The sequence below is a fragment of the Sceloporus occidentalis genome, unplaced genomic scaffold (assembly GCF_023333645.1).
Source record: "Sceloporus occidentalis isolate IW3139 unplaced genomic scaffold, rSceOcc1.0.p SCAF_193, whole genome shotgun sequence".
In the NCBI taxonomy this organism is placed as follows: Eukaryota; Metazoa; Chordata; class Lepidosauria; order Squamata; family Phrynosomatidae; genus Sceloporus; species Sceloporus occidentalis.
Window position 1 is genome coordinate 1104605 of NW_028317173.1, and position 12810 is coordinate 1117414.

General features: G+C 37.9%; 1 protein-coding gene across 1 annotated transcript in view; it reads right to left on the reverse strand.

Moving 5' to 3' along the window:
* Positions 1-12810, reverse strand: part of CAMTA1 (calmodulin binding transcription activator 1) — a 527355-nt gene that overhangs the window by 74954 nt on the left and 439591 nt on the right. Inside the window, exons 8-9 of the mRNA XM_089502107.1 lie at positions 8008-8134; positions 4371-4505 (exon numbers count right to left, since the gene is read on the reverse strand). Of these exons, the coding sequence (XP_089358233.1) occupies positions 4371-4505; positions 8008-8134 (262 nt within the window). The remainder of the gene's footprint in view (positions 1-4370; positions 4506-8007; positions 8135-12810) is intronic.

Consider the following 12810-nt stretch of genomic DNA (forward strand, 5'->3'; position numbering starts at 1 on the left):
TCTCGACACTTTCAACTGCTAAGAGATTAATAAATTACACTCAATAAATTCTCAAAATGCACATTTTCTTACTTATAGCTATAATATAATCAACTTCTTGTATGAGGAGCCATGTAAAAACTGAGGTTGATGGGTGGATGTCATATACCATAGATTATGATGTCATGCAATAAGGATTTTATTGCATTAAATTATTGCATATTGAAAATGGGTGGATGGTGAACATACAAAAAACCTTAAGGGACGCACTCCATCCGCAAGCCTCCAGTTATTGAGACTTAAGCCTGAAATTTGATTTTCAATTACACCTTATTTGTTTGTTTAAATAAATGATTGCTTATTTTGTTTTTAATGTTGGTGTCCATTTAATGGGCCTTCCATGGATTTTCATGACTTGTCCACCCTTAACCCTCCGTTGAACACTGTGCAATATCGTTTTATGATTACCGTTCATTAAGAATTGTGAATTTATCCACATATAAGACCCAGTTCACAATGTGTAACATTTCTTGCTGATACAAGAGGTCAGTAAATTTGGTCGATATCATAACTCAAAGTTGCCTTTTGTTCCCCAAGCATATGGACTATTTGTGCTGCAATATCTGGTCTTGCAAATATGGCAAACGTGAACAGCTGGCCGGTAACGATGGCTGACATAACTGAAACCCAACGAAACAAGGGTTCTCCGAGGAACTATTTCATCATAAAATAAATTATAACTGCCCCGGAATGCATAATGAGAATTTGTGATGTTAAGTCTAAACCGGAGGTGCAATTATAAGTGGCTTCCAGTGAAACAGCCACGGTTTGCCGGTATAACTGGTTCAAGTTAGTCTAAATGTTTAAGACTGTGGGAACATTTACAAAGATATTCCTCGTTTTTATTGTTTAATGGGGTCTGTCACAGACAAGCAATTCTACCAAACTCTAGCTAACATTTTTGTTTTCATGGGCCAGAGATTACTTAAATTTGGTAATGAATGAGTGTAGACACATTCCCAGGAGCGGAGATAGGACAGAGATGTTCGATACATTAATCTGCAGATGAAGTAAGCGTACTTTAACGCATACACCTACCTAGGGCAATGAGAGGGACAAAGCCCAGATGTTCCGAGATTAACGGGAAGTATGTCTCATGACATTGTTAATAAACAATTCTTTAAAAAAGACCAAAGACTGCTATTTTTTCGTTCCCTACATGTGTGTCCACTTAACACCTGTTACTACCCCAGGAAAGCAGATAATAACATATATATATATATATATATATATATATGTATATATATATATGTAAGGTATTTGAGGTCACATCTTGTGTCATACAAAAAGGTTTGCATAATATGACTTATTCATACTGATTGCTTGCAAAACACTATTTTGTAATTAAATAATGCCTTGAATTTTTAATGACAAAACACATTAAAATTACATCCACTGCAAATGTATCTTTTTTTAATTGGAGGAGAGCTTGAATGTAATACTAGACTGTATCAACGGTGCCACGGGTTTAGGAGTTGGGTGTAATGGACTCCCGGCTGGGGGGGGGGGTGATGGAGATAAATTGCCCTCCAGGTGGGAGATTAACTCTATTAACTTCCCCTCGGTAACTCAATGGGAAGAACCCTCCTCCAACGCAAGAATACGCAGGCGCATCTGAAACGGGTGGACCGCCAAGACCCCATCTGCCTCTTTTGCAAACGGCCTTAGTGTAGGGCCCCATTTTAGTTGTCCAAAGCCAATGCCCACATTACACTCTGTATAGAAAAATCACCATGGTAACAAATGGAAGGTCCCTGCCGACTGTTCTGCATTAGCTCCTAGCACTTGTCCTTTTGATGAAAGGCCCACTGACTCAATAGACCACTACAGAAAATAAATCCCCATCAGCCCATCACTAATAACTCTCTCGCTGTCTTGTTTCATTGAAAAAAACTATTTTTATCTTTAAGGCACTCCTTGCTCGGTGGACAAAGAACGGCGAATGCTACGTATCCGACGATAGAGCGTTTTTATGTTGCTGCAATCAAACATAGGTACATCCAGCCAAACGGCTTTTACAAGTCATGTGTGGCACTTTGGTATAATTTTATAATCTTTTTTTTCCCCCAAAAGGGTCTCTGCATTGCAGCTGTGCTCTCCTCTGATCCTAGCAAAGCCGAAGTTTGCTCAGCCGATCTACTCAGTACTTCCAGAACACTAAATTCTAACAATATCAGCTTCCCGCACATCACACACCTGGCCACGCAAATAATACTTTATCGATATTCGAATACATATGCTTTTTCTTCATACATCGCTACCAACGACCACAATCAATGAACTGCAATATATATAAAAAAAAACAACAACAATTAATATTTTTAATACAGAAAATGAAACAGGCTTAAACAGGCAGCGTCTTGCAAAAGGTGTATGAATGGATACGGCGTCTCAAAAGAATGCCGGATTTCATCCTAAGAATACGCAAGCAATAATTTATAACAAAAAATCCATCATCGGCTGTCTGCATAGACACATCTATTAGTCCAGGAGATCAAAACAAGAGGAAGAAGAATAAAATTCAATAGTCGCCTGTTCCTTTCCCCATCAGATACGTCTATATCATTTTGATGTAAAGCCACTGTAATTCCAGTAATAAACCTCCAAAATGATGATGTTCAAATTTGTGTTCCTGAATACTTATTTTTTTGACTGTTTAAAATCAGCAAGCTTTCGGAACAGGAACGTGTATACAGCGGTAGCTGTATCTAAATGTGTGAATTGTAGGGGCCACTTGTGTGTAAAGGAGATGTAGGAACGGCAAATGCCCCTGGACCATCAAGGAGGAGCTCAGTAGGAACATAGAAATTAACATCGGATAGGAACCATTCAGCCCAACTAGTCTGTCCTACTCAGACCAACCTAGCCGGTGGAAGGTGTCTCTCAGATGACGATGAACTCATGGGGAAGGAAGGCACCATATCAGTTTTTGAAGGGTGTGAGACTTGAAGTCCACGGTTTAGCAAAGGGCTCGTTCCATCTTCGTTCAATTGGGGTTGTAAGCAGCTGTTTTTATGGTAGCATCACCTCTGTCTCCATGGCCCTACCAAATCCTATCACCGAAGGACAAAAAGCTTCTTTTCTCTTCTACTGTTAACGCTTCATGTATGGCATTCTCAGAGTCTCAGATGAAATATGAATTTTGTCAACTGGTTTAGGCAGTAAAATAAATATGAAGGGTCTCTCCATTTACTCATGTCAGAGAAACAGACCAAAACGTGTCACTTATGATACACAGATCTGACGGGTTTACAATTCATTTCACATTGTATAAATACTTTTCCGTTCTTTGGTTGAAACAATGTTTGCTAATTGTTTCTGAAACGTCTGTGAATTTTAACAATACGTGAAGTCTAGAAACACTATAAGTCTGTGACAGTTTGACAAAAAATCCTGAGGTTCTCACCCCACTCTCACGGATCAGATTCTCATATATTTCAGCACACATTTATTATATTATATTATAGACGAAGCTATTTTGGGGTAAATATATATAGCCTCAAGTAGCGGACCCTTGAGGCTCTCAGGTGCCCTGCAAACACTGTAGCTAGCACATATATTATATTATTATTATTATACTGTAAGTTGAAACATTTCATCTTCTTTCTGAGATGACGGAATCCGGCGACATTTGCAATCAAAAGACATTTTTGGCCAGACCATGACATGTGACCACTCTAAATTCTGATTGGTCGATTAATGAAACAGATGAAGACACATGAGGACACATGAAATATTTATACCCAAACCAGCCATACAACCAGAGACATGGGAATGACATTTGAAAATAAAAAGAATCTTGTATGAGTAAATCCTGGAATTATAATGATGAATTGTGGTGATGCATGGTAAGCATAGCCCTTAGATAATTAAAGACAATATCTAAATCCATTTCTAATGGTGTTTTGTACAAGTGACTATACTATAGGAGACACAACCAGTAATGCAAACAGTTTTGCTACAATGATAGAACGAGACCACACAGACAACTTGTACTGCGCTGTAATCAAAAGCACTAGGGATGAAATGAAAAACAAAGAGAAGAAGGGATGGTAGTTACTCCACCGAGATACTTTCAAGGAGATAACTATAAAAAAAATTCGAACAACATCTGTATCGATTGAAGCAAAGTCTTATCATGTGCCTAATATTGGAGCATTGCTTTGATCATATGAATTTTTGTTTTACGTTTCTTTAAAACCAATGCAAGAACTCATCTTAGATGGTGAACCAAAACCAATAACGAATAAAACCCCAACGAACGGAAAGGGTGTGTTCACTCTCTTTAAGGTTGTTATCGTTTGCCGTAAAGATTGAAGATAGCCTCTTACCATCTAAAGAGAGCCAGTCGTGTTGGGAAGATGGCAGTGTTGGAAGGGCCCTCGCTTTGTACTCAAAGACAACAGAGTTGGAGATGATCTGGTTGTTGACGGCAACTTGAAGTGTGACCAAGCCCGTGTCATGAGCTACAGGAAGAAAAAGACAAATTAAATAAAATGGGCACTGTTTGTTTCCTCTGTTGTATTTAGTTATTAAAATGTTATATCTAGCACAGCAAAGCAAGGTGAGAGAAGTGTCTCTAACAAGGAAAGCCTTGTAATTTTGGGGATGTCTAGACCAGCATCTCTACACAATAACATTGTAACCATTTTGAAAATAATGCTCCTTAGAGTAAATCAGGAACTGGGTTTGAGGATGGAGAAACATCCCTCACTTTAGTGCCAAAGAGTTAAAAGCATCCCCCCCCCACTTGCTGAATTTAATGGCAATCTGGGACATATACCTCCTCCTTTAGAGAGTAGTAGGAAAACCCAGAGTATTGGATAACTCACACTCTTTGTTGTCTCCATGGAATCATAAACATATAATTACCATCGATAATGGATGTTGTTAACCTAAAAATAGTAATTCCAGTCCTTTTAACACATGATTGATGGCCCCATTTATTATTTCTAAGTGCTGTTTTCACGTTTATTAGTTTACGCAAATATATTAATACCAATTTGCATTTTTATAGATAAATATTGAATGGAATGAATGTTGAAAATAGTTAGCAAACCATGTAATAATTATGGAAGATTGTAGAGCCAGCAGTATGAACAACTTTCACGCATTAAACTTATAGACTTTCAATGTAGGGTATAGTCTTATCCTTATAGTAAATTAAACAAACTTCAATGTTTTTTTTAGAATAAAAGGTTTTTTGCGCTGAAATATATTGCCGTGGAGATGATTGTTTGATAATTTAAATGCCTTTTCAAAGATTCTCACATTCTTTTATGTTAGCAAGGCCAATAAAAGAACACAATGATTTCCGATTAGCGCCGAACCAATATCCTGATTGCTAATAAATGCCCTCTTATAGAGTATGGACAGTTAATGACTTAAATCCCCCCCCCCCCCAGGTTTCATATTATTTTCTACTAGTACTAAAAATAATGTTTCTGTGGGTTGGAGTATAACTCTGATATAATATAATATTAGTCTCCTTAAATTTCTATAACAAACTAATAATACGCTAGTTTTAAAAATTTCACTTTAAAATCAATGTAAACAGAATATAATAAAGGTTGTTTTCCGCTTTCTACACCCACATTAATTAATCTCTCTAGTATTTATTGAGCAGCAGTTGGGCTTGAGTTTCCATGTGGTTTAAGCTGTAATGTCACTTTTACATGGTTAATTAGCTCTGCTGATCTATACACAAAACCTCAAACAAAATCCATTATCAGTCCAAAAAAAAAAAAAAAGCTGTGATTTATGGAACCGGACCATTGTCCCATTAACTGTTTGGATAATAGCGAGGGCTGTACTGTCTAGAGCGTATCCTTATTCGCAGGCTTTCAAGCACCAACTTTTTTATTCTTCCATAAATCAAATATACCTGCTGGGAGTTTAACAAAATAGAAAGAAAGCTAAAGTAGCAAAAAAGTAAGTTTTTGTTTCCTAATATGGCGTTTGTAAAAGAAAAATTAGATGCCCACATAGCTGACACATGTCTGACCACGAAAGTCGTTGCAGATTTATAAAGAAATATTGGGGGTAAAAAGTGAAAGGTTGTAATGAAAATGTCTGGCTTCTGTTCCAGTTGGGTTCTACCAGTGATTGGCATTTATGCCTTGTTTGCAAGGCTGACCCCCCCCCCCCATATAGGCAAGCTAGGTAATTGCTATGGGCACCGAGCATCAGAGGGGTCCAGAGCCAGGTGCCCGCATGGAGCAGACCTGGTTAGGAAGATGAACTGTCTCCAAACTGGCTCCATGTGGGCATCTGGCAGTGGTGTCACCTGCTGCATGGCACCTAGCACTGGCCATGCTTGCAGGTCAGCGTTCCTGATATAATTTTGGTGTTAACATAAGCATTACTCGAGAGAATAATGGCTGGTGCTGGAGTTGTGGTCATTTGAGGAGGTCCTGGTTGTGTGTGTCGGCTCATCTACACCGTATCTCGCTGGTTATATGTTAATTCTAATAAGCATTAGTAATGTTGGAAACTATGTATTTTGTTTGTATCTAGACCATGTATCTAGTCAGCCAAGCCAATAGAGGCATCGGTTCTGTCTGACTCTAGACAATAGGTAAGACTTGGTAAATCTGAAAAATCCATCAATATGGGCATGTCTGAAAACAGTCCTGCTCTGAATTCATAATGCAGAGTTTTCTTTTAAACTTTTTTCCTCTCCGTAAGTGTATTAGATCCGTGGTGGGATACCATTGTCAGTTTAGATACAAAGGCAAGAAAGCCTCTTATCATGAAGTGTTTCCATCAACAGAAAAAAAAAGCAGCCGACATATGTCTATGTGAATAGAGGATAAAGTGATATATTGTACTTTGTGTCCTCCTCCTAGAATATCCAGGATGCATAAGAGACTTTTAGGAATTTGCAACAAATATGTTTGTATTTGGCATATGTGTGCATTATTTTTTCTTACAGGTGGACATATTGAAGAATTTTGAGATTAGCACCTCTTTCAGTTACGTCCCACTGACCCAGATGGTGCTTCACGACTTATACCTCTCTATGTAGCTTATTATACAATATGCATTCAGCTACAAATCTGGTCTTTTGATGTTATACTGTAAAAGATTCTAATACATTTAACATCTCTTCTAACCCTAGTAATCTGAAAGGACCATATATAATTATTGGTATAGGCAATAGTCAAAGATATGTAATCATTGTTCATAAATAAATGATCATTAAGATATATTAATATGTTTCATTGATAGGCTTCAGGGTTTCCTTGACCTTAAATATGGAATGAAGGATTTGCTGAACAGGCATTCTATAGATAGGATAGTAACTTGCTAATGCAGGGTATAGTTGTAACTCTAAAAGGGCATTACAGTATGCGTATAGTGACCACCTAAAATAGGGTTTCAACGTGTAAAGATCTTAGTGAGCATGTTTACCCAATTAGGTGAAGACCAATAGACTGACATCATTATCCAAACCACATATAAGCTAGGCATTTGTAAGACATGGAGAGGCATGGGAAGAGAGGTAGAGGGGAGATGTACTTGCCATCCACGGCCTCTTCACGTCCCAACACTCCCTGCCTCCATCCTCAGGAATGCATAGGACAGATGCCATCAACTAAATTCCTTTCCAAGGTTTTGTAAGACTTGTTTTGTATTGTTTTTGTTATCTACTTTTTATATTCTTCTTCTATTTTTGTTCGTATTAAATGTTTCACCTTTGTTTGCATCTAAGTGACTCTGCCTATTTTTGACGCACATACATTTATATGTGTTCCAATTATTTGAAGTTTGTGTTGGCCCTATATTTTTATTACATATACTAACAAGCTGGATCCTTGTGCTTTTCATAATCATGAAATATATACTCTAATATACATGAAGAGCCTGCAACAACCTCTTCTTTATAACACGATCCTTTGGTATGGAAATTGTTCAAATATATGAGTTATTAAACCTCTAATGAGCATAATTACCAGTTTTTCTTACCTGGACAGTAGCAGCGCAGAACACCCGGCTGTATTAAAGATGCAGGCACTGATATCTGATCAAACAGACAGCTATAGTTACTGCTGGCTTCCTGCCATGGCCCCGTAATTAAGACCTTAACGCCTCCCTGAAAAGACAATGAGAGTAATGATGTGAACTTTATGCACACACGAATAACACGCATCGACGCAAAGGGCTCCGGAGCCTCAATCAGAATAAACAGTTAATAGGAATGTTAAGAAAACAAGTTAACAAGGCAACGCACCAGGGTGTTATAAGTAGAGACAATACATTGGAGTTTCTTTGTTACGCCAGTGAACTAAAAGTTACAGAAGGTAGGCAGTTACTAAAACTACTTCAGGCTGGCTTATGGTTCTGGGATTTGTAATCGAATAAGAGCTCCACAGAAGTGATAAACCGTCTTACAACTAATTTTTGTAATATTTTAGAACTTTGTAACAGGAGAGCAGAGGAGAGTTTAGCAGCATCTAAGTTATTCTTTCAAGTAGAATTTATGAGACGTACTGCAGATACCTTTTTAAGAATTGCAAGAGTTTTAATCTGCAAATTGGGATATCTAGGCCATGATTCTGATCAAACCAAACAGAATTTGTCGGGTATTGTAACAAACAAGATGAGTTTAGTTGAAACTCTATAGCGTGGTGATAGCGTGAATGAGCTCCACGTGATGTGTTTGGAGGTGTAGGGTATAATGACCCTTGTGTGTGGGGCTTGGCGTACTGGCATGGTATTGGTATGGGCTTGGCCCAGTCTGCCGCCAAGATCATCAGGAGGGAAGGAGTTTGAGCAAAACCAGCTACAATCTCTTCTTCCGCTGTCCATTTGCAGGTATCTAAAGGGAGTCTGGTGCAGTTTATCCCTTGGTGTAGGGAGCTGGGCTGGAGTCGGTCTATGCCTCGATACAGCCAGCTCACCCATCTCTACCTGTTGGGTCAGTAATAATGAATATGGCATTCTTGATTGCATTCACAGGCGGACTTCAGTAAGGTATTTTAAGGACACCTCTTTCCCTGCTAAAATGCTTATTCAGTCTTTTACAATATAAAACACCCCATTAAGTCCAAGGGATTTAGTCTGATAACAGCTTAAGCAGCTGCGTTTGGCTTAATAGAATTATCTCTTAAGAATTCTATGGAACAGATATGAATAATAGAAGTAGGGCAGCTCACGTGTAGTCTTATCACTCATCAAAATACAGCTACAAGCTGATGGCCCCACTTAAATACCCCCACTCAAATGTGCCATCATCTAGAGCCATCAGTGGCCATCTACAAGCATTCTTCTCAATTGCAGCAAAACACAACTATGTCACCACCATAGTTTAAGCAGGTTCACATTTAGTAGCATCATTGCATTTGTTTTAATCTGTAGCTTGTGGTTTTGTTTGCAAGTTTGTATAATAGCTTTGGAGATATATGGCTTCAGAGTTTTTCTGTCTTGTATCCCCTCCCACCCTTCCCACCCTTCCCTTAAAAGTATTGCAAGAACCACCATCTTATAAGGGAGCAAATTGGTTACAAATACTTTTAAATCCAAAATACTCTTGTAATTGTAACTTGTTTATTTTTAAGGAATATATGTTATTTTTTAAAATTAATTATTTATGAACATTCATTCATATCATGAAACCTGTATGTTTTTATCTGAGGTCCAAATATACACATTTTACAGATTTTTTGTGTCAAGTGGTGTGACAGCGCCACCTAGTGACTGACCTGCAACGGTGCGCCAGTGCACATTCACCCCAAAATGTATAGACAGTGTTCATACACATTATTTCAAAGCCATCAACCGGTGGGCTCTGTGTTTATGATCAGATATCATTACAAAATCATTAAACTAGCATTATATTTGTAATATAAGGGCATTTTGGGCACGCATCTGTTTTATACTAGTTATGTAATAACAACAATTTAAAAAGTAACAAATAGAGCAACTTGGTCAGAAAGGGGGGGAGCAGATTTATACTCTGCAATATTTTAAGCATAATAAATCCGAAAGGAAAATATTATTTCAAAAAGTATTTTATAAAAATGTCAAAATATAAATATTTTTTGCAGTCGAAATTATGTGTTTCTCCCGGTGATGGTTCTTTATTGAATAATAGTGTTTCTCTTTTGAAGTAAGTGCAATACAAAGACCTATGATTTAATATTGTTACATAACAATCATTCAGCAAAACATTCACAAAGATTACCCGTGAGCTGCACTGCTGAGTGATCGGAGGAACTGACTGTCCCACAGAGAGTGAAAGGCGACTACCGTCTGCTATAAAGATAAACATTATCTAGAACCAGTCACGACTTGCAAGGAAGCAGAATTACAGTTTTCCATAAGTTGGCCGGCAGAGTGATTTTTTACATTTCTGTTATTCACATAGTCCCCCCCTATAACATTTGATCTGCAGCTTGCGCATACTTCATTAACATAAAGTTTACACATTTTACATTGTGAGGTATGTGTGTCTGTGTTGTGTCCTACACATTGCCAAACCAGATAGCAGATAGCATTTTTTGAACTATACATTTGGCAAGCACAAAATATTAGCAGAGAATTCCAGCTATGTGGGTTTAAAATAAATACACATCTATTACCCTTAAATAGCCTATAATCACTAAACATACAGTTTAGATAAGCTCTGTGTTCCATGATTGCGTAGGATGAGAGGTCTGCTCTGTGGGAGGAAGTGCTGGCATATGACATCATCTCCCAGCACTAGGAAATGTCTCTTAATGCACAGACAATGTGTAGGTCAGGTAAAGTTGGCAAATTATATTCAAAAAGTGAATTCATGGGACTTTTCATGAGGGTGGTGTGAAGCTGGCAGTTTCCGGCTATGACATCACGGTGCATGCAACGTTTCACGACGTATTTGTCGACGGAAGCTCCGATGTCGAAAGAAGGTTTTCCCTGGAGAGCTTGAGTGGAAAGTAATACCTTCTCACTGTTGTCAGAGATGGGCAAACATAGACCTCCTACTCCAACCTAGTTAAGTCACTTTAGAAAGACATTCTAACCTTCCCAAGTGGTCCATAACTAGAACCTAACAGGAACAGGAACCCTTATTTCCTAGTGTACCTAACCCATAATCCATTTATCATTAGACTGGTCCATCATTGAAGGTCATCAAATCTGGAGTGCCATCAAGTTTCACTCCTTTAAGATTCTGGGCTTCTTTGTGGACAGAGAATGGAAAAAAGTTCTACCTCTCCCTTGTGTTCTATTTTGTAACCTTCTTCTTAGGCTGGCTGCTCTTTGCTGTGCTTTCATTATAAAATATGGATTAAGTGACAGTATTTAACATACTGAGACACCAACAGTTCCTGCTGCTTGATTTCCTTGTGATCCGTCCATGCCGCATGCAGACAATGACTGCGTTTAATGACTCATCATGTGTCCTAAGGATCTCCTTTTAAAGAGTGTTTATCACAACATGCCTGTAATTACAGCGCGGGATGTAAATACCTAGAAACCTGTCCGCATGCAGTTAATGAATTATCCAATAAGATATTGACTGAAAATCAGCCTAAGCATTATTACGTACATTTTAAGACCTGCTGCCCACTGTCACATGCTGTTAGAATGTGTTTCGGTCTTTGAAAAAATACAAACAAATCTAACAAAATTCGTTTTTCACCAGGTGTTGCTGAAAGGGCAGACCTGTCAGCAAAACGCATGTTTGACGTATTGGTGGGCGAAGCAATGTATGGCCATATAGCGCGAATCCCCAAATAGCTAGTACTTTTTGCATAGTACTAGCTGGGTATGCACTGATTTCTTTCTCTGTTTTGTGTACATATTGGTCATGATTATATTAGAAGCAATCCAGGAATCCGAATGTCTTTTATGCTCTTTCAGTTGTGCGCTCCACTTTCTATATATTTTTTTTGCTGCGCATTTTTACATGTTCTGACCAAGCCTTAGGATTGAGGAGCCCCTCCTGGCACGCAGCAGCCTCATTAATGGTGTCCAGGGGAAGCTTTAAATTCCTTGAGAGTCTTATTTGGGTTAATATGCAGTGCAGTCCCACTGATTCAGCTCATTGGCAAGCAATCTAGCCATGAAAACACGACTCACCAAACATGGGTGACAGTGCCAGGCTAAGCAATATATTGCCATGTAGTGTGATGGGATCTCCAATATTTATGCCTTAGATAGGGGCTTTTTAAATAGTACTTGCTGGGTATGTGCTGAACCCTTGTGCTATTTGATGACAATACAAGACACAATTTCACTTGTCCAAATCTAATAGGTAAGGGCTTGTTCTGACATCCTACAATCCCCTGATTTCTTATTGGCTGAAACAGGAAAAGGAACGACAAAGTCATCCACTTAGATGGGGATTCCAAATGCAGACTAGCTCATATGATATTAGAATTTTGAAAAAAAAAATGCTTTTACACAATTACATGTTTACATAATAAAAGTTGAAAAACATAAGTTAAGCCTTCTGAAGATACTCTTTTAAATTGTTCACTAAATCTGCCTAATTGGGAAGAGATTAAATCAACTACAATCTATCACTGTAAAATGGAATTGGGTATAACTAAATTAAATGGATTTAACCTTATAAAAATAAAAAAATGGGAAAAATTACTAAATATTTTAGAAGCTTGAATAAGAGTGATTTTGGGGCTTCCTCCCTCCTTATTTCATCTCAGAAAATGTAATACATATATCTTATACATTTTATGATCGATTTTTTTGTGTCTGTCTTTGTTTATGTTTTTGTCTTGTTCTGTTTATTCAATTGCAAAATTATCTTTGTTTTGTCTATTACAT